This window comes from Scomber scombrus, chromosome 5 (genome assembly GCF_963691925.1).
Source record: "Scomber scombrus chromosome 5, fScoSco1.1, whole genome shotgun sequence".
In the NCBI taxonomy this organism is placed as follows: domain Eukaryota; kingdom Metazoa; phylum Chordata; class Actinopteri; order Scombriformes; family Scombridae; genus Scomber; species Scomber scombrus.
In genome coordinates, this window is record NC_084974.1 from 23,192,080 (window position 1) to 23,218,816 (window position 26,737).

General features: G+C 38.1%; 1 protein-coding gene across 1 annotated transcript in view; it reads left to right on the forward strand.

Moving 5' to 3' along the window:
• ryr1b (ryanodine receptor 1b (skeletal)) overlaps positions 1-26,737 on the forward strand; it is an 80,338-nt gene that overhangs the window by 41,855 nt on the left and 11,746 nt on the right. The window contains exons 51-85 of the mRNA XM_062419898.1: positions 277-417; positions 536-699; positions 1,948-2,026; positions 2,135-2,224; positions 2,455-2,597; positions 2,991-3,051; positions 3,157-3,232; positions 3,316-3,439; positions 3,725-3,840; positions 3,972-4,039; positions 4,444-4,565; positions 4,850-4,899; positions 5,793-5,853; positions 5,983-6,109; positions 6,199-6,307; positions 6,403-6,484; positions 7,443-7,573; positions 7,684-8,004; positions 8,339-8,579; positions 9,583-9,670; positions 9,788-9,880; positions 13,463-13,633; positions 13,837-13,896; positions 14,004-14,138; positions 14,690-14,802; positions 14,914-15,010; positions 15,097-15,203; positions 15,297-15,348; positions 16,581-16,643; positions 19,300-19,399; positions 20,638-20,717; positions 20,889-20,965; positions 21,095-21,162; positions 22,626-22,649; positions 25,995-26,075. Of these exons, the coding sequence (XP_062275882.1) occupies positions 277-417; positions 536-699; positions 1,948-2,026; positions 2,135-2,224; positions 2,455-2,597; positions 2,991-3,051; positions 3,157-3,232; positions 3,316-3,439; positions 3,725-3,840; positions 3,972-4,039; positions 4,444-4,565; positions 4,850-4,899; positions 5,793-5,853; positions 5,983-6,109; positions 6,199-6,307; positions 6,403-6,484; positions 7,443-7,573; positions 7,684-8,004; positions 8,339-8,579; positions 9,583-9,670; positions 9,788-9,880; positions 13,463-13,633; positions 13,837-13,896; positions 14,004-14,138; positions 14,690-14,802; positions 14,914-15,010; positions 15,097-15,203; positions 15,297-15,348; positions 16,581-16,643; positions 19,300-19,399; positions 20,638-20,717; positions 20,889-20,965; positions 21,095-21,162; positions 22,626-22,649; positions 25,995-26,075 (3,715 nt within the window). The remainder of the gene's footprint in view (positions 1-276; positions 418-535; positions 700-1,947; positions 2,027-2,134; positions 2,225-2,454; positions 2,598-2,990; positions 3,052-3,156; positions 3,233-3,315; positions 3,440-3,724; positions 3,841-3,971; positions 4,040-4,443; positions 4,566-4,849; positions 4,900-5,792; positions 5,854-5,982; positions 6,110-6,198; positions 6,308-6,402; positions 6,485-7,442; positions 7,574-7,683; positions 8,005-8,338; positions 8,580-9,582; positions 9,671-9,787; positions 9,881-13,462; positions 13,634-13,836; positions 13,897-14,003; positions 14,139-14,689; positions 14,803-14,913; positions 15,011-15,096; positions 15,204-15,296; positions 15,349-16,580; positions 16,644-19,299; positions 19,400-20,637; positions 20,718-20,888; positions 20,966-21,094; positions 21,163-22,625; positions 22,650-25,994; positions 26,076-26,737) is intronic.

Sequence of the window (26,737 nt, forward strand, 5' to 3'; positions counted from 1 at the left end):
ATTAAAATAAAAAAAACATATATTAAAAAGAATGTCCTTGGAGAATTTGATGCTATAAGCATGAACACAGCCCAAATGATCAAGAAAATAAAAACTAAAAAGTCAAAAATGTCCTTAAGGAGGCATAAGGGTTAAGACATTAAACAGATGTAATATACATGCAGGTACCATTATAATAATTATGAAGAGTATGCATTACCAACACAAAAGATTACACAATTGTTATGCCTGCTAATGACCTCCTCTGTATTTCCCTCGATGATTTGATTGTTTCAGCTGTTGACCAATCACTACGAGCGCTGCTGGAAATATTACTGCTTGCCTAACGGATGGGCTAACTTCGGGGTGACCTCAGAGGAAGAGCTGCATCTTTCTCGTAAACTCTTTTGGGGAATTTTTGAATCTTGTGCCCACAAGGTTAGAGAGATGAACCTTTTTAGTGTTAAGCAACAATGTTTATACTGTACAGTTACATAGGTGGTTTTAAGCTTATGTTATTATTAACTTGGGTCCTCTGATGTCATCCAATCTCTAGAAATATGATGCAGAGCTCTTTAAGATCACCATGCCCTGCCTCTGTGCTATAGCAGGAGCCATCCCTCCTGACTATGTGGACGCCACCTTCTCCTCTAACACTGAGAAGAAGGCCTCTGTGGATGCTGAAGGCAACTTTGATCCCAAACCAGTGGAGACCACCAAGTGAGCACGGAGAGGAAAAAATAACAGTTCAATAATAGTTAGCTTACATAAATATATGTTGCGTTGCGTTGTGTTTCTTGTGTTATTGTTTGTTTTGTGTTTATGTATTTTGTGCATATGTTTTGATATGATCACAATCTTGCACAACCCTCTTTGATTTTCAGAGCTGGCTAGCTTCTAACTTATCCCTCAACAGTGTTGTTATCTCTATGAACTTCTAATTTTTTGTCAGACTGCTTTAGTGACCACTCGGTCATCTACTATGTATGGAAGGTACCAGTTAATACCAAATGGTCAGAATGCCTGGGACTTCTTACACTCAAGTAGTCGACAAGCATGCACCTTGGAAAATCTCAAAAGTCAAGGGACGACATCTACCCTGGATAAATGCAGATCTTATAAGTGTCTTTAGGCAGAGTGATGATCGCTTGGGTTAAATTCTGGCAGATGAATGAAAATGCTGACTGGGAAACATACAGGAAACTAAGGGCGTTTTCACACCAACAGCATTCAGTGCGTTTTAATCGAACCGCGTCAGTCAGAATGCAACAATCGCACTCAGGTCCGCACCAAATTAACCGATCCGAGACCACAAAAAGAGGTGGTCTCGATCTGCACCATCTACTGAACTCTGGTGCGGTTCCGGTAGTGAGCAACCTGAAACAAACAGGTAAAAACAACCTAGTTGTAATGAATCATGGTTATGGGGGCACTCACTTGTGGATAAAATTTTATATTTCATTTCATATATTTTATATTTCATTTATATTTATTCCTGAATTGACGTGCAATGCGTCTTCGGAGGCTCCAGTACATCATCAGATTATTTTCCAGTCGTTTTCAAACAAAAAATCAGCAGAGATGGGATGTAACGAAGTATGTACTTCATACTTCAGTAACGAAGTACAAATTCTTCGTTACTGTACTAAGTAGATTTTCCAGCAAAATATTAATACTAAAATGTAATTTGCACTCTTGATTTCAAATCGTAGTGTTACTTCTTTGTTAATGCATTAGTTATCCTTATTAAGGTATTGCATTTAATGACCAACTTGTCAATAATGAATACTTAAAAAGATATTTAATCTTGTTTTTTAAAGACTGTAAGATAATTATTTTAAGTGCTGTCATGAATGTACAGAAGTATCTAATTTCCAATTTAAGAGAGAGAACTACAGTAACTTTTCTGTACATAAATTCAAGCTTTTTACCTGCGGAGAATTAAATGTGAGTTATTTCTTTTCACAGCACAATTATCCCTGAGAGGCTAGACACATTCATCAACAAGTATGCAGAGCACACTCATGACAAATGGGCCTTTGAAAAGGTCAGTTGTGAAAAGTTAAAATCCCCGGTTATAAATCAAGTCTCTGTTTGTTTATTTGAAACACATTTAAAGTTTAATGACTCTCTCAACGGTTAAATACATTTTCAGATTCAGAACAACTGGACCTACGGAGAGACGTTAGATGAGAATGCTAAGACGCACCCGATGCTCCGACCATACAAAACGTTCTCTGAAAAGGTAATTATTCCTCTCTTTCTGCCTTCCTCACAAAATGCACATAGGCACTAAAAAGTGGGGCCTGTTTATTAATACAAATTTGGCTTCATATAAAAGGAAGTCAGCTCTGCTAAACTTGTATTTCTGAGCCATGAACTTTTCATTCCTAATTTTGAGATCTTCACAGACTCTAAAGAAATGTGTTGTTTACAGGCTCCTCGTTCATTTTTCTCATCATCTCTGTTTCTCAGGATAAGGAGATCTATCGCTGGCCCATTAAGGAATCCATCAAAGCCATGTTGGCATGGGAGTGGACCTTGGAGAAAGCCCGGGATGGCGAAATAGAAGTCGAGAAGAAAACTGCCACACGAAAAATCTCCCAAACTGCTCAGGTGCAAGAGGATTGATAAAAAAAGATCAGTATTGTGGAGAATTTTTTGATGCTTGCTATGTGGCTAATTGGGAAAGGATGGATCTGGATATCTAGAGTGACTCAATGTTTATTTTTCATTTATATCCTCCTTCATATTGATCCCTCTGTCAAAGCTATATATTGGGAATAAAAAAGAGGGTGAGACCTACCTGTTCAAAGTACATGTTGATCTATTAATCTCAGCATTCATAAACATTTTACACTTAATAAATAGTAAGTAAATAAAAATAAAACAATGGTGAACTTAAAGTAGTCCCCTTTTTTGGGAACCTCTTGAGATCCCAAAACATCAAATGGAGAGCCACTGCTCTATATAATGTTGTTTTTCTGTCTTCAGGCCACTTATGATCCCAGTCAAGGCTACAACCCTCAGCCAATAGACATTGCAGCAATGGCCCTGTCCAGAGAGCTGCAGGTATGTGTCTTTCTATCCATCTGTCATAGCACTGATAGGTCTCGTATTTTGGTTACACATGTGTCAGGAGCTTTGCAGATTAATTTGGTAACTGTCTCAATGCAGTCTATGGCTGAGCAGCTGGCTGAAAACTACCACAACACCTGGGGCAGGAAGAAGAAGCTGGAGCTACAGGACAAAGGTAAAACAGACTTCTATTACACTCAAATACACTTTGCTGGTTTGCAGCCTTTTGAGTCCAAACATGTCTTGTGCACCTTTTAGGCGGTGGCAGCCACCCTCTGCTTGTGCCTTATGACACCCTGACGGCTAAGGAGAAGGCCAGGGACAGGGAGAAGGCCCAGGACCTGCTCAAGTTCCTCCAGCTGAATGGATATGCTGTGACAAGGTAGTTACCATTTCAGTTTAGGATCAGTGTTTTCACCGATGCCAACAGTTTTTCATGGCATCACCTCCACTGGTATAAACAGGCACTTTTGGGTGTGTGTGCTTGTGTTTGCTTGTATTTAAGCATATACAAAGTATCTTCTCTTTATTACTATTAAATGACTTTGTGTCATTTTATATCAATGTCACACAGTCATTTGCCTTTTGTGCTAGCCTTCTTAAAATCTAATAAAGATTGAATGTCTCTATTTCTTTCCTTTCCAATCACTCTTTTCTCCATCCGCAGGGGTATGAAGGACATGGAGCAGGACATTTCCTCCATTGAGAAGCGTTTTGCCTACGGCTTCCTCCAGAAGCTTCTCAAATGGATGGACATTGCCCAGGAGTTCATCGCTCATCTTGGTACTGTAGTTTGAGAGTCTAAGATAGAGGCTTCGCACAGGCATAGCACTTTATAGCGAGGTGTTTTTTGTCTATTGTTTACCTTTTGATTAAGGCTCACATTTTTAAAATGTTGTTGTTTTTTTTAACAGAGGCTGTGGTTAGTAGTGGTAGAGTGGAGAAATCACCACATGAACAAGAGATCAAATTCTTTGCCAAGGTGAGTTATACCATGCTTCAGTGAGTTCTCCTGTTGTTTGTCTGCCAAGTACTAACATAAACTCACACTTTGAGGAGATAGGGGATAGGATCTTCCTGAAACTTACTGCCAAAATTGATGGTTTGGAGACAGATCAACGAGTCGAAATGTCATCTGTCTTCCCTTTATGCCACTCTATTGTTGTTATTATTATTATTACGGTTTATTTAATAGGGACAGATAAAATATACATAGACAGGCTGAAACAACTGTCCAATGCAAGTATCACAATGTTCATAGTGGGTGCTAATTGGCAACACCTCCCTAGAAGGCAGCATGTGCATGATTGTGTGTGATTCAGTAAGTTCCTATTTTATGTATTTAATATTTATTTAATCTTTTGCTGTTTTTTGTTTTTTTTACAGATCCTCTTGCCGCTGATCAATCAGTACTTCAAGAATCACTGCCTCTACTTCCTCTCCACTCCTGCTAAAGTCTTGGGTAGTGGAGGGCATTCATCCAATAAGGAGAAGGAAATGATTGCAAGGTAGGTTCAGTAAAAGCTTACAAAAAAAAGAAGTTTGTACTCTGATTTACTTGACTTGAACTCTTTACCATTTGCCTTTCCTTTAGTACAGTACCTTTGTATGATAGTGTATGTCATCTCCCTCTTTCGTGTCTCTATTTCTCTCCTGTTTTGCAATATCCTTTATTTTCTTGACCTCCCTTTTTGCTTTCTGTGTCACTTCAAACATCTTTCCTGCCCTGTTTCCCCTCATCGTCCTCCCTTCTTCTTCTCCGTCCCTTTCCTATTTTCTCCTCCTACCTCAGTATCTTCTGTAAGTTGGCTGCTTTGGTGAGGCACAGAGTCTCTCTTTTTGGTAAGGAATCTGCATGGTGGCATTATGCCCTGTCACCATATGTCTTCCTGTGTAATTTCTTTTTTTATTTTATCCAGATCTTTTTTCACATCTTCCTCTATCATACTTTCCTGTTTACATACTAACCAACCTCCCACGCTCTCATTCCCTCCTCCCTCTTTTTACCGGATCTCCTTGTCTAATGCTTCTCTCTCTCTCTTTAGCTCATCTTCTGCTTGCCTTTGATGTTTTCTGCAGCCTGGTGTTTTCAGAATTGTCTTTATCTGCTTTTAAGGCCTATACTCAGATTGGCACTCACACAACTGAGAGTGATTTTTGAGCATGAATGTCTGTCGTGGTCGCAGGTTTCAACAAACCTCAGTATAATGCAGCTCTGTGATGTGTTTTCATCCTGGCTTATATGAGGCAGTATATGCTTTATCCTCATTGTCCTCCCCCTTCACCACCATGTGTCTTTAAAAGTCAGTCACTCTTATGTTACCAGTGGTGATTAGACACTGGCAAGCACTTCACACTGACCCTGTGACCTTTAGCTTGGCTCACAAGTAGCACGTGGTCTAATTCAACACTTCAACTGATCTGCCACTTGAAAAGTGCCCAAGTCAAAACCACAAAATGGAGGTACTGCAGTTAAGAAGATCATTTATTAACAGAGAATATAGCACAGGGTGTCAAATATGTGACATGTTAAAGGACTGTTCCATAATTTACTATTTAAGTTTTCTTAGTTATGAATATTTTGTATCTGTGATGGGGGAATAAATGAAAGGTTTTGATGTAATTCTGGTTTTGGTTGATGTTTTCTAACACACTCTACTAACAACCTCTTGTAGACAGTGGATTTGTAGAGTAAGACAGCTCTGACAACTCATCTTTGATGTGCTGTTTTTTAGGAACGGATGCAGGTGCAGTGGTAAACTGTCTGCACATTTTGTCAAGATCACTTGATGCCAGGTAACTCACACTCGCTCATCTGTTCAGATGACACCCTCAGCACTCTGAGAGGCAGAAAGAAAATAGAAACTAACTAACTGAGATTATATGTATTTTTTATGACTGTTTTTTTGCTCCCTTCTTTTCAAGGACTGTCATGAAATCAGGGCCTGAGATTGTGAAGGCTGGTCTGCGTCAGTTCTTTGAGAGTGCTGCTGATGACATTGAGAAGATGGTTGAGAATCTGAAACTGGGTAAAGTGTCCAGTCGAAACCAGGTCAGTCACAAACCACGTTGCGTTGTTTTTATACACCCTCGTTCATTTTGTCTTGTAAATTGATATTTGTATGTTGTGTGTTCCTGTAGGTAAAGGGTGTGGCACAAAACATCAACTACACCACCACAGCCCTGCTGCCGGTCCTCACGTCACTGTTTGACCACATCGCTCAGCACCAGTTTGGAGATGACGTCATGTGTGAGTGAATTAATGGTTAATATTTTGCCTTTTATGGCTCTTGATTTAGTGACACAAAGGAATTAATATATTGCCTCTCTTCCCTGCATCCTCAGTGGATGACTTGCAAATATCCTGCTATCGTACAATGTGCAGCATCTACTCTTTGGGCACTGTGAAGACTCCACATGTAGAGAAGTGAGTAGAGATCTCTGTCTGTCTATAAGTTTAAACTCTAACTCTGAAGGAAGGAACAGTTTTTGCTGTTGATTGTTTATGGGTTAATGATTTAAATTTAAAGGGGTTAAAATTTAAAAAAATTATATAACTTGCACCCATTCTTTTTATGTGGACCTAGTATAACATTTCTGCTTTTAATCCATTTTGAAAGAATATATTAGAGGATAATGGCAAAAAAGTGGTGTAACCATAAAAACAAATAATTAAACATAATCATAATAATCAAACACAACATTATGGTTTTTTAACAAATTTCATATAATTTGTCACAAATTATTTTGAAAAAATGGGTGATTTTAGGATATGTCCTGCTCAATATTGACAAAATGCAGTAAAATTTAAATGTAGAAATGCTTCTTTTATTTCTTTTCATTTGATGTTTTAAAATTAGGTAATTATTTTTATAAATGCACTTAATGCACTGTAGGTGGATAAAATATTTAATATTTATCATTCTTTTGTAATTACACCATTTTACATTTTCAGGCGCATTCCGTCTTACTTTTGGTTAAAAAAAATGTTGCAAATGTCATTTCAAATGACAAAACCAACAAAAATACAAAATGCACATTTTAACAAACCTGATGCTGCTATTAAAACTATTTTTAATATATTTTTGAATTGCTCATCTTGCCAACCCTTATTTGTGACTGACCTTTATATATTTGTTTAACTGTCATCATTCAATCAAAACAAGGCTTTTTCATTCATTTCAGTTTACATGAGATTTAATTGTAAATGTCATTGATAGAGCACAAATCATACGTCTATTCAGCAAACAACACTCTCTGTCCTTAGACGCCTGATTCAGAGGAACAAATAAACAAAAACAGAACAGAAACATAAACAGAAAAAATGACCCATGTATACAATCTGATATTCTGACTATTGTGGTATTTATTTTTCGCCTGTACAGACAGCGACCGGCTCTCGGGGAGTGTTTGGCCCACTTAGCAGCTGCGATGCCAGTGGCCTTCCTGGAGCCAACACTGAATGAGTTCAACACATTTTCTGTTTATACCACCAAGACCCCCAGAGAGAGATCCAGTGGGTTTAAAAAAAAAGCATTTTGTCTTTATTTTCCTCCCCATTCCAGCACATCACCCTTACATTTTATTTTACATTCATCTTATTTGATGTAATCTTTCCCCCTTCAGTTCTGGGTCTTCCCAACCAAGTGGAGGAGCTGTGCCCTGACATCCCAGAGCTGGAGATCCTGATGAAGGAGATCCATGATCTGGCTGAGTCTGGTGCACGCTACACAGAAATGCCCCATGTGATTGAGATTACCCTGCCCATGCTGTGTAACTACCTCCCTCGCTGGTGGGAGAGAGGCCTAGAGAACTTCCCAGAGCAGGAGGGCCAGCTCTGCACCGACGTCACCTCCGAGCAACTCAACAAGCTGCTGGGTAGCATCATGAAGATTGTGGTTAACAACCTGGGTATAGATGAAGCCTCCTGGATGAAAAGATTGGCAGGTCAGTAAGCCGAGGCTGTTTAGTAAGACAAAAGGCTTCCAGGTGATCCAAGACATCATCTGGCAACCAAAGTTTTCATAGTTTAACAATTGCTTTTGGATTTTTGCAAGAAAAGTGTCTTCTTGATTTTTATTACATTTATTTGTGCATCATAAATGTTGCTTAGTTAGGTCTTGTGTTTGCAAACTACTAAAATGTACTTTTATAGTGATTCTTACTTGTCATGCAAGCAGTACATTTATTATAGATTATCATTTACACATTTTGTACATCTCTTATTTGGAGTAAACTATTACTGTTGATGACCGCTGATTCCTTTGTACCGCTTGTCCAGTGTTCGCCCAGCCCATTGTCAACAGGGCTAAACCAGAGATGCTTAAATCTCACTTCATCCCCACCATGGAGAAGCTAAAGAAGCGCTCAGGGAAGGTGGTGGCCGAGGAGGATCATCTGCGCATGGAGGGCAAGACGGAGGTGGACAGTGAAAACGGGACCATCCGAGATGAGTTTGCTGTGCTGTGTCGAGACCTGTACGCTCTCTACCCGTTGCTCATCCGCTACGTGGACAATAACAGGTAGGTAGCAAAACTTAAATATGCTGTTATTTACAATATGGAGGACAAATTATTGCTGTTGCATTAAAACGATATATTGTTGATGATACCTGGTGGTCGAGTGGTTAGAGCGCATGCCACGTAATCGCAGCGTCCCTGGTTTGAATCGGGCCAGGGACCTATGCTGCAGGTCTTCCCCCCTCCCTTTCCCTGTTTCCTGCCGGCCTCTCTGCCAGTTACTATATAAATAAAGGCAAAGGGGCCCAAAATAAATCTTTAAAAAAAACAACTGTATATTGTTAGCATTACTACTTACTTCTGCTCAGTCGCTGAGCATAAATCTTCTTTAAGAACACTTTGATTAAACAATAGTACTGTATTTAATGTCATTTATACACCAAAACCTCTTTTATTGTAAAGGATGTCTCAATGTCAAGGAACTGACTTTGCTTGCAAGAAAACCTGCTCAGTGTTTATATTTCTAGGTGGCAAAGCTTTAGATTCCTTTAAATTAACTTTACAGCCAGAAAAATATAAATCTACCAAAGCTGAGAGTGGTCATTCTGGATTTGAAAGACCAACAAACCATGTATGTTTGTATGCAATCTGATTATTTCTGACAAATGTTTAATAGCAAGAGCAAATAAAAAATGTGATAATGGGAACTGCCCAATCCAACATAGGCATATGCATTTATGAAAGTGGAAGATGGAAGTTTATAAAAGTGTTTGTACTGCAGCTGGTGGTGCAAATGTATTAATTAGCTGAAAGACTTAATCCCTCTGCCATCTGTCAAAAGCTTTCTCAGCATCTAAGGATATTATTATGCCACTTGACTATGTTGTTTGCAGAGAAAGTGTCTGATATTTGTAAAAAGATTGTCTTGCAAAATGAATTGCAAATGAACCCAGTTTGGTTAGTTGTAGTTAAATAAGGTATGATTATTTATCAGCTATTGGCTAGGACTCACAGACTATTATTCAAGCAGTCAATCTGTTAATCTCATTGCTGTGTTTGTCTACAGAGCGAGATGGTTGACCTGTCCAGACCCAGATGCAGAGGAGCTCTTCAGGATGGTGGGAGAAGTGTTTATTTTCTGGTCCAAATCCCACGTGAGTTACATGTCCTCCTCATCTCTCTGCTGCTTTCTGATCTTTTCTTGATTTTTTTTGTGTTTTGTTTTTTCTATTTTGTCATGCCAAACCCTGTTTTTCTGTTATTTTTGGCAGAATTTTAAACGAGAGGAGCAGAACTTTGTGGTGATGAATGAAATCAACAACATGTCCTTCCTCACTGCTGACAGTAAGAGCAAGATGAGCAAGGTGAGCGCGGAAAGGCAGACAAGTAGCTTTAAAAAAACAACACATAGCCTGTCATTTATTGAGATGTCAAATCACTTACTTCATATCTTGAGCTGTAACACATCAAAGGAACCAAACCCTTATAATTAATAATGCATTAACAACTCCCATTTTAAGCAGGCAACAGTCTAAAAGAAAATCTCTAGGCCTTTTATCAGCTGTTATTTCCTTTCTTTCCTTCAAGTTATTGTGGATGTGAAGGTAAGGTAAATAATTATTCTGTAGATAATTATCAGTTTATAATAAATTATTTTGTATAGATAAGCAGTAGAAGTGTAAGAATATTATAAGCCATTTCATGACTAATAACATTCATTTCCAGGTTGTTTTTAAGAGTCAGTTTTTGGTATTCAGGCAGAAGCAGGAGTGTCGCTAACTGTGTTTTCTCCTTATATCCTGTGTCGATGGGTTGGACGCTGGGCCACTAGGCCGGAGATGGAGAGGTTAGACTGTGTTTGTGCACGAGCGCTGTGCTGATCGCATGGCACCCTGAGTTTTGGGGGACGCATTTCATCAAGCTTTACCATGGACCACCACACTTCTTACACACAGACCCTGATATTCACACACACATGCTTACGGGTCAATGATGTTTTTTGTGTCCATGTGGTTTAGTCAAATTTAAAGTGCTTAAAATGTGAAAATAAACTTATGAATAACTTGCACACATAGTTTTTTTGTGGATACACCATAACATTTCTGCTTTTAATCCATTTTAAATAATATATTAGAGGATTATGGCAAAAATGTGTAAGTGGTGTAACCATAAAAACTTTGTACCAAACACAACACTTTGGTTTTTAGCTATTTTTACATCATTCGTCACAAATTATTTAGAAACATTTGATATTTTTAGTATATGTCCTGCTCAATATTGACAAAATGCATTACAATTTCAATGTTGAAATATTCCAAACATAAACTTAAACTTGTTAAATTCTCAATAAAACACCATATCAAATAGTTTGGCATTATCTTACATTATACATTTTTTATTAAATAAAAGAAATGGAGTACAATTGTTCTAAATATTAAATTTAATCTGGGGAATCGTGTAAATCAGGTATCATTTAAAAAACATTTTTAATGAAGTAATTATTTAAATACACTGTAGGTGGATAAAATATTTAATATTTATCATTCTTTCGTGGTTACACCATTTGACATTTTCAAGAGCATTCAGTCTTACTTTTGGTTAAAAAGAAAAATTCAAATGACATAAAACTAACAAAAATACAAAATGTACATATTAGGGTCAATGACGTATAAGGATTTTCAACAACTCAATTTTAAATAATAAAAACAAGCATATCTAATGCAGTAGTTCAAACATTCAGAATGTTGTGTACCTGACAATTCATATTACAATTTGAAAGTGATTTTAATGGGGGTTTTTCAAGATTAATTGGCACTGGCCTTAAAAAAAAGTCATTTGGTGCGACCATGATTCATCTTGAAATGTCTTATATAAATAAAAGACCATCATTTACAAAGATTTAAAAAAAATGCAAATACTTTGTTTCCAAACACTTTATATTACTGAAAACTTGTAAAAAAAGATGTGAAGCGTGTTAAGTAAATTAATTTATTTCAAGATGAATCGTGGTCGCACCACATGTCTTTTTTTAAGGCCAGTGCCAATTAATCTTGAAAAACCCACTAAAATCTCTTAATTTGTAATATGAATTGTCAGGTACACAACATTCTGAATGTTTGAACTACTGCATTAGATATGCTTGTTTTTATTATTCTACAATTGAGTTGTTCTAAATCCTTATACGTCATTGACCCATTAACAAACCTGATGCTGCTTTTTAAACTATTTTTAAAGATATTTTTGAATTGCTCATCTTGCCAGTACTTATTTGTCGCTGACCCATACACACAAACAGGGTTATAAACACATAGATACCATTAGAAAAATAACTCACTAGTCTTTAAGTTATAGCAATGTTATGATAATGCATATGGGCGAAATGACAAAGGCCTACTGTATAATGTAGATTCAGTTGAAATGTTTTGGGTTTTTTTGTCAGTGGGACATATTTATGACTGTATTTGGGTAATATTGAGTAAGAGTGTGTCAGTAGTGTGTGTGTGTGTGTGTGTGTGTGTGTGTGTGTGTGTGTGTGTGTGTGTGTGTGTGTCTGTCTGTTTATATATATGTGTGTGTGTTTGTATGTTTGAGTAGGGGTCTGGAGTGGCTTGATGAAAGCTCTTTGCAGTAGATTTTAGAAGCCTGAGAGGTTTCATGGCACTCGGTTGAGCGGTTGTGTATCTAATTTGAAGTGTGCACTCCTGCGGCCGAGCGCCATCACCCTGTTTTTTTGTTTTTGATTAATAAACAGTTTGCCTTTAGATTTTCCCTGTGGGATACAGTGGTGGTTACTGTGTTACTGTGCCATTTGTGATGTTTAAAAATGTGTTGTTGTCGCTTGGATTTCTTTCAGCTTTTGTAGTTGAAAAAAAAATCTTGCGCTGGGGGACTCTTCTCTTTTCAGTATTGTTTACAACATTATCGGCTTTTTATTCACCACCTAATAAAAAGCCATACCATCCTTCACTGTCACCATTTGATTCACTTGCTTCATCAGTAGCATTAGCCAGCTGGGTTTGTCAGAGGGGATTGAAGCTAGCTTGACATCACCAGGTAGCTCTCATCATATTAACTAACTGGACTGGACTCGTCCCTCCATGCTCATTCATTGACACCATTAAAATATGAAATCATTGAATATCTAATCACCGTTTCATGTCTTTCATGGTTGTTGCTATTAGACAAACGAGAAAACCTCCTCTCCTTAGCGATCAGATGAGCATTACTGTAGTGAGCGTCTGTTACCTGATCATTACAGCGCCTCTCTCTGTCCAAAGACCACTTTTGAACCACACACACACACACACACACACACACACACACACACACACACACACACACACACACACACACACACACACACACACACACACACACGCTGTGCAGTTTAAGGGTAGAGAGGGTGCTGTGGGGCCAGACAACAGTCAGTAATGAGCATTGGTTGCCTCTGGACAGGAGTGTGTGAGAAGAGCTCCAGGGCGATGGAGCTGACCCCCTAGTCTTGTGCTGTTCTGTGTGCTGTCCAGCGGACTGGATTTCCTCTGTCGGGCACTACTAACAGTGAGGCTGCATTGTGTGTTACCACTGTAGCTGATGCAGCAATGAAGCACCTGAAACGTCATCAGGAGCTGTTGTTTACAAGAAACTGGAGTTGTTGGTCTGTCTGATTCCAGCTGATGAATTTTTTAATTTTTAATTTTTGAATCTTGTTTATTCAGTTGTTGTTTTTTTTTAGCATGTTGTGATATTTTACAGGATATTTCTCAGCTGCTGGTTTTTTCCATCTTATTGTATAAATATCTTATATTTGGTTTAAGAGGTAGTTTTACATCATCACTTTGTTGGATACTTACAAGAGTCTTTGATGCCACAGAAATATTTTCTAACAGTAAATGTTTTGAGCCCGACTGTGATGGATCAGCTTGAGTGTTTCTTTCTGTTTTTAGTCTGGAGGCTCGGAGCAGGAGCGGACCAAAAAGAAGCGGCGGGGCGATCGCTACTCTGTGCAGACCTCCCTTATTGTAGCGGCATTGAAGAAGATGCTTCCCATCGGCCTCAACATGTGCTCTCCTGCAGACCAGGAGCTCATCAATCTTGCAAAGATCAGATACTCACTGGTACTGTGATGTGTTTGAAGCCAAATTATTGACTATATTCTGTCCCAACATACACTTCCTGATTTTTCCCTTTGCAGATTGATATCTAAATCCAGTGCTTTACATTCATAGCATCAGTATATTGTTCTTTACTAAACTTTAGGATATTTGTGATTGTTTTGAATGATTAAATAAATGGTGAATCTTGGCTTTGTCCCTTGTAGAAAGACACGGATGAAGAGGTGAGGGAGTTCTTGCACAATAATCTCCATTTGCAAGGCAAAGTGAGTGAACCCTTTAATTGTTTTGCATATTAAATAAGAAAATAAATATGCCTATTCCCTTATGAATATCTAAACATCTATTATTCACATTTGACCCTTTGTTTCAGGTGGAGGATCCGGCTATGAGGTGGCAGATGTCTCTTTATAAGGAGATGTCTGGAAAAGCTGAAGATGCCGAGGACCCTGAGAAAGTGGTGAAAAGAGTACAGGAGGTGTCCGCTGTCCTTTACCACATTGAGGTGGTGAGTATACAGACACAAGCTCAAGGACATGACTACATACAAGGTGCAAAAGTTTGTAGTGAACGTGCACATCCAGAAATATGAATAAATCAGGTGCTGGACCAAAAAACAAATGAAAAACAAGATAAAAGTTTTAGTCTGAAGAAGAGGATTGTGCTCAAAAATGTCACGCTGTTGATATCCAAATATAAACCTGCATTGGGAGCTGCAGTGTGCAGACTTTTCTCTTGTTTTACGTACAAGGTTCAGGAATTTTTTGGTGGCCAGTTGAAGGCTAATTGTTGGAAAAGTGGGCATGTGAGTTGAATCTGACAGTTTGGCAAAGTATGGAAAATTGAAAAGAAATCAGTCTTCTTTTGCATCAACAGACCTGAGTAAAGCTCTGCAGCTGCATGAATCACACATAAGGGCTGCCACATTAGAGTTTAAAGTATAGATTTTCCCGTCCATAGGCAGCACCAGGAAGCTATATCCCTGCAAAGGTGGCTGTTGCATAAAATAGTGAAATATACTCAGGAAGGATTTGTTCATTTGAATTTTTCTCTCTTCAGACAGAGCATCCGTTCAAGTCAAAGAAAATGGTTTGGCACAAGCTCCTGTCCAAACAGCGTCGCAGGGCTGTGGTGGCCTGTTTCAGGATGACGCCCCTGTACAACATCCCCGCGTAATTATTCTCTTCATGCTTCATAATGAACCATTCTTTAAAGACATTACAAGCCTTTATATGAGCTATTATAACCTTCCTGAATTAATTCTCAATGACTTCCACTCACAGGCACAGGGCAACCAACATGTTCTTGGATGCATACAAGCGCAACTGGTTAGAGACTGAGGGTTACTCATTTGAGGACAAGATGATTGACGATTTATCAGTAAGTTATCCTTCCCTTTAAATCTGAGATAGCATGGCTGTGTGCGAGTGGTTATTCTCACGATTTGTGTTATCGCAAATAATTAGAAAGCCATGGAAGAAGAGGAGGAAGAGGAAGAGGAGACCGAGACAAAGCCTGATCCCCTTCATCAGTTGATTCTTCATTTCAGTCGCACCGCTCTCACAGAAAAGACGTAAGAGCATCTTAACCTCTTCTGCAGCTCACTTTTCTGACCTGGACCTCAATGAGAGGCAATTGATTCTGGTTCTGTTTTGTCTCATTACAGCAAGCTAGACGTAGACCATCTTTATATGTCATATGCTGATATTATGGCAAAGGTAAGACAATCTCATGCTCTGCATATGGAAAATTATATGAAAAATGAAATATATTCTCTTAACAAAGTATTGCCCGGATTATTATCTGGTTAATTGCACAGCAGAGAGTATGATGTTAATATGGGTGGTTTGCCTTTAACACCAAATATTTCTATTATCATTTTCTACCCAAATCCTAACTTTAACCTTACTTGTAAAAACCATTTTGTTATTTAATCAAAATCTTACCTTAACTTTAAAATAGTTATAAAATAGTTTCAGTCACCTAACCTGAACTGAAACTAAAGATTGATTTACTTTAACCCCAAAATAAGCTGATAATGGTTTACTTTCCTTAATATTTTCATTAACTAACCTTTAATGACCATCCACACTGAGAACGAAACGATAACTATAAATGTATAGTTTTAAATGTTGTTCTAACTCGAGTGGATGGAGGAGTCCACACCACAACTATAACGATAAAGGAAAACGATATCGTTGGAATCACTTTCAGTAAACTGTAAACTGGAGCAGGATGACACCCAGAGGTGATTTATTTAGATAGGTCTTTGCTATTACAAAGATGCTGGAACTTTGTTTTCTATTATAATTTGTAACAACAAAGTTAGTGGATCTTTGTAAGTGGATCTGTGCTCATACTGTGTGTCTCTGCTGCAACGGTTCACTTTTGCACACTGCGCTTCAACATCTGCTTCGGGTCAGTTTGGTCTGTAAACACATAAAACATCACAGCAAATAGTGTCTGAAATACTTCTGATCAACACACTGAATCAGCACCCACCTCTGAACTCTTCTGGTTCTCTTTTTATTTCTCCGTACAAAATACTACAGCAGTAACAGCTCTTCAATAATTAGCTGCAGACACAGCTGTCTGGACACCGCTGTTTACAGGACATTGTCGTTCTCAGTGTGGACACTCACATTGTTGTCGTTATAGTTATTGTTCCCAGTGTGGACGACCCTTTATGCATGACAATCGTGTAAAATTGGCACCCCATTCGCCTTTGGGTGCAAAATATGTAAATCTTATGTATAAAAAGTGGATTTGTGCCAAATCACAGGTAGTACTGTAGTAGTTATGATTTGTTTTAAGTCTGGTGGTTTAATCACCACTAAACTGTACCAGCTAGTCATTGTTACTCATATTTTTTGCTCGTTTGGTAATTACATCTGCTTTAATCTGAGGTGGTCTTGTACTCAGTTGCTGACTTGCTGTCATCTCCTTGCAGAGCTGCCACATTAATGAGGAGGACGAAGGGGGAGAACAGGAGGGGGAGGAACCAGCCTTTGAGGTGCGGCAGACAGAGATGGTATGGGGGGACCAGGGGATGGGGCACAGGGGAATCAGCGGAGAAGCAACTCCCCACACGTGATCACACAACATCTTCACACTCGGCACTACCCCCCACCCCAACCTGACCCTTTTTTTCTCTCTTCCTTTTTTTTTTTCTCTCGTTCACTCACACCACTTTCCTATTTCCTGCTATGATGGACTGACCTGTGCATGCCTTTGCTGGACTCTGCCCAGCAGTCAGATCAATGTTGCGGTCTCAATTGTTTTACTTCCTTTCCTTGCATGACTTGAGTGCAGAGAGATGGTGCAGCTAAAGACAACAAAAATTGAAACCCAGGTCAAAACAAACCACTGAGTCTCTGCTAGCTGATTAATTTCAAGTCAGAATCACACTTTCCAAGCCTGATGTGTAGCAGAATTTTTAGGGGTTGATTTAAGTCTACTGCAAATCACTAAAGGGCTATATGGTTCAGTATATCTACTGATCGCTTATGTAAATGCCACCGCCACCTGCATCAAAACCAAAAAAATTGTGTAATTTCTGTACTAATGAGCTTGAAATACATATAGAAGACAAATATTTCAATTTAAATAATCATTCAAATCAATCAAACAGGCAGTGCTTCTTCTTCAGCACCTAAAACACTTCATCAACCCTTTAGTATGATAATATAATACTTTATATATATATATATATATATATATATATGATTTAAATGAATAGTTTTTCTCACTGGTTTGTTTTGGCTCAAAACCAGGTTTGGACACTGTGGTATTGTAGTGATAGTCATTGATTTTGTCTCCTGGAAGGTCACATTACACCCATTTGCACTGCAAATTCCTCAGTAAACTGTAAGGATCTCTTCAATGAGTTCAGTATTGATTCTCTCCCACAGTCATCTTCATCACTGAACATCATTATTTGCCTACTCCTACTCCCTTTTTTTTGCACCTGATACGTGTTCAGAAATGTAATGTTGCCATCCAGGTCTTTACTGAGCAGTTATTTTTTGAAACTGTGATAACAATTATTCAGTCATACCCTGCAGTAGTATTTCTAACATTATAACTAGCTTGACTGTGATCAGTCTCTCCTAGACTTGCACCACCCTTTCCTGACTCACACCTTCCTGTACTCACCTGCTAATTGGATTGTATTGACCCACATGGATTCACTTGACAACTGTAGTTTGAGATCTAACAACTCCTCAATTAATCCCTTCGAGTTTGTTTGTCTTTACTTTGAATTGGACGTCTCCCTCTCTGTGCTCACTTATGGACTACAGTAAACGCCTGCACAGTCAGCCGTACATACAAAAGTCCCAAACCCTAACACGCACTCACGCAAGCACGCACTGAAACTCTCGCAGACAGACATTCAGACACACAATCACATTCACATCTCGTTTTACTCACCACAAAGTATGACAGACACATAGTTTGCTTGAAAGAGGACCAAGACCTCTCTAATCTCTCTTTTTTTAGTACATGGTCAGGCTTATGGGCGGGGGGGGGGGGGGGGGGGGGGGGGGGCTGAGGGAGGGGTAGATAGAGTTCTAGATGCTTTGGGTGGGGCTGTATGCATGGTGTGCTGTGGGTGGGTGTAGTCTAACCTCTTTTGTCAACAGGAATGTTTATAGCAGCTATACTGTATCATTTTCTTTAGTATAATGTAGGATAGTGTAGTACAGTACAGTGTAGCATAGCAGTGCAGTGGAGTACTGTATTGTATTGATCTAAATTATATTCTCTACAATATGTGTAACATTAACAGCAGTTTAGATCTGCAAACATGTGCAATTAAACATTAATAATATAGTTTTATTTAGAAAGAACAAAACTTTTAGTTGTACTGTTGGAAGCAGGAATGGCATGCTGTAAGTGTCACTCAGACAACTGCCGTCACTTCCTCGTAAGAGTGTATGAAGCGTGTGTTTATGCTCGGGGATGAAATGTTTGCTGCCATCGAACGTTTGCCGCCTCTGTAAGATGACAAGAGCTGGAATAACGACCTCTATCACTAATACACCTTGTGTATAATGGAAGAGAACCTCTGCGTGTCTGTGTGTGCGTGTATTTTAGACTTTTATTTGGCTTTGATTTGGCTTTTACGTGAATTAAGGGACTAATGCTGCAGCCAGCTTCTGACCCAAAATGTTGAAGTACAAATTTGGTTAATTTCAGAAATAGTCCAACACGTAAATGCCATCTTGGTGACAGAAGAGAGCATTTACATTAGCTTCATCTCTGTGCGACTAATTCAGCGAGAGATTTTGGTTAACCTAGCTTAGCCAACAAGACCAGATAGTGTTAAATTAACTCGGACATAAGTGATAAAAATCTTTAAAGCTGTATTGTTTATAAGATGTAATTTGAGTTTAAATTAAAGTTAAAAAAAATTTGACTTTTAGGAGCTGAAGCTATTTCTTGATAAGCAATCATGTTTTTGTTCATATATTGAGCTAAATTATGTCTTTCCTGAACTACTTTTGAAGTTATTAGGAAAATAAGTTTGTCTAATTAGGCTTAGTTAGGATTTAATTTATTCAGGATTGATGTGGTTACGAGGTGTGTTTGTGTGCGAGTGAGTGTGGGGGGCAGTGCAGTCTGTGTTGGCAGGGTTACAGCTGTGTCCCTCTTTCCTTGCTTCACAGGAAAAGGAGATGGAGAAACAGAGACTTCTGTACCAGCAGTCCCGTTTACACAACCGTGGGGCTGCTGAGATGGTGCTGCAGATGATCAGCGCCTGTAAAGGTAGCTGCTAAACTCCACCAAGGACCACCCACTCAACAATATGCATACACACACACACACATGCACACATTTTTGTATCACTTGTAAGGATATTATATTAACTTAAATAATTGATCTTTTAGCTATTGTAACCATAGCCATCTGCTACATGCTTAGCGGCCAACCCTTACAATAACTGCAAAGATTAAACATAAAAACTTAACCCAAAAACATATGATGATGACTAATTATTTATAAGTTACTCATCAGTGCAGTCAATGTAAAACTGAATTTTAAGATGCAGATTTGAGAAATGCCACTTTCCCAGATGTTGTCAAAATCAGATGAGTGCAGTTTGAGATATTAAACTACACACAGAAAATCTATCAGATGATGGCCGAGGCAAATGATCCTACCTCAGTGAGTGTTATTATGAAAATGCTTAAAAAACTGTGGATATAACTGTGGATTTTTTTTTTTTTTTTTTCCCCACAATTTTTGCTGCATACATTTTTGGAAATTCAGTTTAATAAATGCAGTAATGTTGTAGGGCAGTTCAGTCTTTACCCTTATATACTCTTCATATTGTGAAACATAATTAGTCTCTACACCAATTCACATTCATAAATTCATCATCAGTCATTAATAAATGTTTGATTAACCCTTAATGAAGCTGTCAGAGAGCAGAGAGTGTAGGAACTTATTTTATGGATAAAAGACATTCACACTCACAGCAATATGGTCCAGAAGAACATTTTATAGAATATGAAGAATACAACATGTTTGAATGGTGATTTTGTTTTTGTCTAAATACAGGTTGAATTTGTACATTTACATATGCAAAAATGTGTATCAGCTGCACAAAAATTAAATATTTTTTTATATTCCAGGTCACAGTAGGTAGTGACCAGCTAAAAAAATGTGTGTAGGGTGTTTTTACAGCTCTCATATGTAAAGATAGTCAGATTTGACCCTGGACACTATCTACGTTTTTAAAATGCCAGCACAAAGCAATACAATGCCCAATTTCTTTACGTTCTGTGAGTTTAGTGGCCATGTAATTCTTGTGTGATGTTATTAATGAAACTGTGTTGTTACACACTGTACAGGAAATTACACCAGTTTAGATTTGTGGTCATTAAAGTGATTTGAATTGAAAACTATATTAGCAATATTTGAAATATAACAGTAGTAATAATGTAATAGGTCAAAAAATTGTGATGATAATCATGAACAATTTGTGTGTCTCCTTGTTTCAGGTGAACCTGGAGTCATGGTTTCTTCCACACTCAAACTGGGAATCTCCATCCTCAATGGAGGCAACAGTGATGTACAGCAGGTAACTAGAGCCTGTAGAGTTTTGCCACAGATTTTAGATGATTTTATGTTTTAATTGAAAGCTGGAAAAGGAAATGAAATTAAAGTGCATTTGAGGCTCCCAACAGTATTAACCACAATCTTAACACCTTTATTGCTGTTGCCAAGAAAATGTCTTTTTGCTTATGTGCAGAGGATGTTGGACTATCTGAAGGATAAAAAGGATGTGGGATTCTTCCTCAGCGTTCAGTCTCTGATGCAGACCTGCAGGTTTGTAAAAAACATTGTGACATTTTTGCTAATTTCTTTTCTTCATTTTGATTTATGAAGTTTATGAGACACATGTACTCTAATCACTGGCTAAACTTGTTAAACTTACTGAGTATTTGATGTTGGCAGTGTTTTGGACCTGAATGCTTTTGAGAGACAGAACAAGGCTGAGGGACTTGGGATGGTTTCAGAGGAGGGTACTAGTGAGTATCGTCTACAGCATCCTACGAGTATCTGAACATACTCATACTTATACATATTGCTACACAAACACACACACACACACACACACACACACACACACACACACACACACACACACACACACACACACACACACACACACACACACACACACACACACACACACACACACACACACACACACACACACACACAGCCACATCATTTGTTTGTGATATTATCTGTTAATCTGTAGTTTCAATGTGTAGTCTATTGTTTTTGTGTGCATTTGTTTGTGTCTGTTTATGGATGCCTGGATGCAGGTATGTTTTCATGTGTGTGTCGTATGTCTTGATGTTAAATGAGGGTGTTGGATCCATGACGCTCTTGTATTTAGTCAAGGCATTTTTGACCATTCGTGTATGAAACTGTTCACCCGCTGACAGCCATGAGATTTCTGGACTCACTGCGTCTCTGTCTTTGTCTTTCTCTCTCCCACATCACGTTTCACTTTGCCCATTTCAACCCCTTTACCCCTCATGCCCATGTCTTTCCCACCTGTCAATTTACTGCTCACACGTTTCTCAGATAAGAAGCTAGAACGTGGTAAATGAATCTTTGCTCTCATATATTTTCCCTTCTTCTCCTTTTCTGTCCTCTCTGTCTCTTTAAGCTCTTTACCTGACTAGTCTTTTCCTTGCTGTGGACTTAATATGCATTTCATTTCTCACTCAAGGACCCAGTGAAATCTAGCTTTACAATTACTTGTACACTGTTACATTGTAATGGAAACCTCAAAATGAGTTTTCTGAATCTGAACTCAAGTTACTGAATCTGAGCTTATGCCCTCTATGCCCTTTTTTCCCTTTTAAAGTGATTGTAAAGTTACACTTTCATCCTTGAGTGTCTTTATCACAGATCTACTGTAACTCACACACTGTCAGTCTCATGACTCATGGACCAGGGCTACTCAATAGGCAGACTTTGGTCCAGATCCACATCCTAACGCAAGTGAATCCAGACATAAATCTGCATGATTATTATTTATCTTCCACATATATAGGTTATTTTTTAAATAAGCACACATGTAAGGTTCTCCACATCCAAATCTTCAAAGCGCATCATGAAGGTGCTCTTATTTCATCTCATAATCACAGCAACATAACATAACAACTACAAAATTAAACTGACTGAAATCATCATATGCTAGATGCAGAATATAGCTGAGTCAGCAACACAGCAAGAAGAGGCAGAGAAAAAGAAAATCTTATGTGATTTGACTAAAAACAATGCGTTTTCATATCATTTCAAACTATTATTACAATATATATAAAATGTATATAAATATGTTATGGCACACTGTGTACCTGACACCTATATCAGGGTGAAAGTACCTACCAGCTGTAGGGATAGATATGGTTAGAATTTTATCTTAAGCTTATCAATACTCTTATTGGTTCTTTTTCATTAGTAAAAGGTTCTTTAATTATTATAAAACAGAGTATAAAGTAGTTGAAAATATTGCTTTTCTGCACACTTTTTCTTGTTGAGCAGATGGCTTGATAAATTGCTTCTTGGCTTTTCACTTGTTACGGTTTTATTGAGCTTACAGCAACGATTGACCACACGAGTACTTTGCCTGGTTCACTCTCTGCTGTCGACTCTGTGCATCTCTGTGTGTGTGTCTGTGAGTCCCGCCCACAGTCAAACACAGAGAGAAAAGGAGAGAACAGATAAACTAGCACGATCATAAATGACACTAAAACGTAATAGAGAACTCTTAGCATAGTTTGGGAGTGTGTCTAAGTTCCCTTAGCCCTGTGTTCCCTCAGCCCTATGTTCCCTTAGCCCTGTGTTCCCTTAGCCCTATGTTCCGTCAGTTTAATATTAAAACAAAGAATTTCACCTGTCTTTCAAGCATTTTCATGGTTGAAAAAAACGAGTTAAGGGGGGGCAACAACACGTTATGTGCATACGGGAATGGCCATACCTGTGCTGTGGGAATGCAGGCCTAAGGAAAAGTAGGGCCTAATTTTGATGGTAGGAAAAGCTGTGGGAACATAAAGCTGTGGGAACATAGGGATGACTCCCACAGTTTTTGTCTGTCATTCAATTTATGCAATATAATAAGGCACTGTGTCTATGTGTTATATTGGTAAAATGGGAAAATCCTGCATCACTGTGTTTTGCACACAAGCGATGATGTTGTTAATGCAGGAGTCTATGTTCGTTGACCAAACATGTACCACGATAGGCATGGATCTTACCATCAGGTCAAAAGCGATGAAAGGGAGTGAGGACTGCATGCCTGCAGATCTGAATGAATGTGATAGTCCCGTGTTGTTTTTTGCTATGATTTACCTTAATAATTATGTGTTTTGACACTGGCCTGACACTCCGGGCCAATCAGCAGACAAATCAGGCAGGCTACCTGAATCTGTCCCGGTGCTCCTTCCCTGATTGGAAGGAAAGGCAGTAACCTCATTCTTCCTTTTCCACTTAGTTTCTCTCAAGTAGATCATGGAGAACTGCACTGACCTGGTGTCCTAGAAACTCTGAAATGAACCGCAGCAGCAGTAGAGCCTCTCTAAGCTCTGTATCTCCCTTTTAATCCCATCAGTCAATATTAGATGTAGTAATAAGCCCAGAGTTTACCCACACAGCTAGACCATCTGTGTAAAAACCATTGCATTATAAATCCTCACATACCCCAAAAATACCCACTGACCTCACATAATGTTTGATTTTTTTTCCCATTTTATCATGACAGCTTATCAGGATTTTCTATAGCATATCAGGTCACAGCATTTAATTGTGACCTCATTGTTTAAGGAATAATTTAACAAGAAATATTATTCTAAGTACAGTAACAGCGTACATTAAACTACAAAACACTTGTTTTTGAGCCCTCATTATGTTAAGCTGTGTGAAAGACAGCTAGGGCTCTTTCTCCAATCCTTTGTCTGTTCAGGACAATAACACACAGCTACCAATAATCTGAGTTGCAAAGGGTGGATCATAAAAGAAACAGAGTGATGGACTGAAAAAATAAGTGTTAATTTAAAATGTTGAGAAAAAACAAGTCAAGACTTCTAGAATGTATGAGCCTTTTGAAAAATACTGTTAGTATACAATACTCTCCTCCTAATGCTTAATGTGCACACTGCAATACTATAGCAGACAGGATAATGCAGGAGTAATGAAATCATGCTGAATGATGTATCCTATAATTATTTATTAATGTATGTATTAATTATTTGCTGTATGTGATCCCAGCGCTTTGCTTACAGCAGATACTATATATTTGAGTATCTGTCATAGTAAGTGACAGTACTTACTATGATTACATATTTCTTCTGTGGTGCTTTGTTAAATGTTTGTTGTTGCTGTGGGGAAAAAACAAACAAACGTGAAACTCAACATCACCACCGCACCGTTTTGTTTTGTATGTTTCATGTACCGTTATAGTTTCTGATAGCATGCTAATAAAGAGCTATAAAATGTGTATAAAAATGTGATGAAGTGCAACATTTAAGTCAAAACGACTGTGATTAACTCCCAAATTTGGACTGAAATCATTGTGTACTGATTTTTTTTTTGCCCATACTCAAAGCTTAATGGTGTTTGTAGAGTTCAGTAGATCTGTCCTGCATGACAGTGTGCCTCAAAGTTATCTGTCAACATTTGTGTCTCATGTTGTGTGTGTGTTTATATATATATTTATGTGTATGTATGTATGTGTGTGTGTGTATACAGTATACAGTATACGTGTTATTCCCTGTTATTTACTGTCCTCATTTATCTGTGTACTCCATGTCCATTTCAGTGTTATGTGACCAGTGTTTGATGTGCTGTCCATTTGAGTTTTGTTATAAATGGATGTTTTCTGTAGCCTTTATGTTGCTTCAGAAGCTAGAGAAAGGTACAAAGATGTTTGTGGGAGGGAAGCAGGAGGAAAAGAAATCCAAAAGTGGAGTCAGTATGGAAACTTCAGCCTCCTTCTCCTGCTGCAAATGGATGGAGACTCAGAGGTCTTTGTGGTTTTCACTAACATATTCTAATGGAAGCAGGGGAGTGGTGTGATGGTACTGACAATTTTGTCATTTTTTGCTCATACACTCATACAAACATGTATACATACAGTACATACAGTACAAGTGCACTAAACACTGTGCCTCAATGTCATCGCACATACTGTCCAGTTAATGAAGGAAAATGCTGATGTGCCCACAGATAACCTAAAATTAATCAAAAGGTCTAATCTGAATACTTTACTGTTCATGTAAACCATCTTAACAAATCATTTGGTTTAAGATTTAACCTTCTTTTTGTTAAAACAAGAGAGAAAACATATAATTTCACACCCAGTGCTGTTTTCCTTGCTTTTTTATTTGTAGAAATGAGGGACAGAAGAAAGAGAAGTCACTACTCTAGATTCAATAAGATGACTCTGTCCTGTGAAAAGTTGATTATTGGTTAATCTTTCCTCATAAGCAGAATTATTTTGTTTGTTGTCCAAAAATCTGAATTTAGGACTCAAAAAAGATCAAATGACTTGTTAAGATGGGAGATTATTGTGAGTGAGTGTATTGTTTTGTGTTGGGAACCTAATAACCAAGAAGAGTACTGAGTATCTAATTAAAAAAAAGCACTTAAAAAAACATCTATAAGGAAAGTAAAATCATTTGGTAAAAATGTTTTTTTCTTGTTATGTACTTTTTCTGCAAGGTAATTATTCTAACAGAATAACACAGCAAAAATTAGAGACTTCACATATACTCAGTACTGGGACTGTTAAAACTTTCTTGCACATGCACTGATTAATTCCATTCTCCCTTCTGTCCAGATGAGAAAGTGATGGCTGACGATGAATTTACATGCGACCTCTTCCGCTTCCTTCAGCTTCTTTGCGAGGGCCACAATAATGGTGAGTCAGTGAAGAGCAGAGCTGTTAAACAAACTTCAGGCTCGTTTAAAGTGGCGCTCCTGCAAAAAAAAGTTGGCACTGGTTTTTGTTGCACTGTTGGAGGCACCAAAAAATTGTTTCTTTGCTAATCTTAAATTGTTTGTCCCATACATACACCTGATGAATCATCCTCTATCTGAATTGTTAAAAGTAAAGTTCAACATGTTGGGATATTCTGCCTTTACAATCAGCAAAGACAAGTAACAGAAGCAAAAATAATTGTTTATAATATATGATATTGATGATTAAGTCTTTGGCACATTGACTCTAATGGGGGATTTTGATATGAGGGACCTAAGTCCTGAGCAGCAGCAAGATAAATCCCCCCATTGAGTCCAGACACTGGTGGTCGTGGTCCTGATGAGTGATTAAGTGATGAATCTGCAGAGACTGGGCTGTGATGGGGAGGTGGTGGGGCTCACGTAATAATAATAAAGGTATTTATCAAGATTCAAGACTCAAATTTTATTGTCATTTTCACTGTTCCTTTGCATACACAAGAGAATGACATTCTGATTCTCAATCAGTGACCCCAGTGCAAATAAAAACATCAATAGAATAATAAACATCATAATAGAAGACCTCAGTATGCAAAAGATTTGAAGAGTTTTTCCTGACTGAAC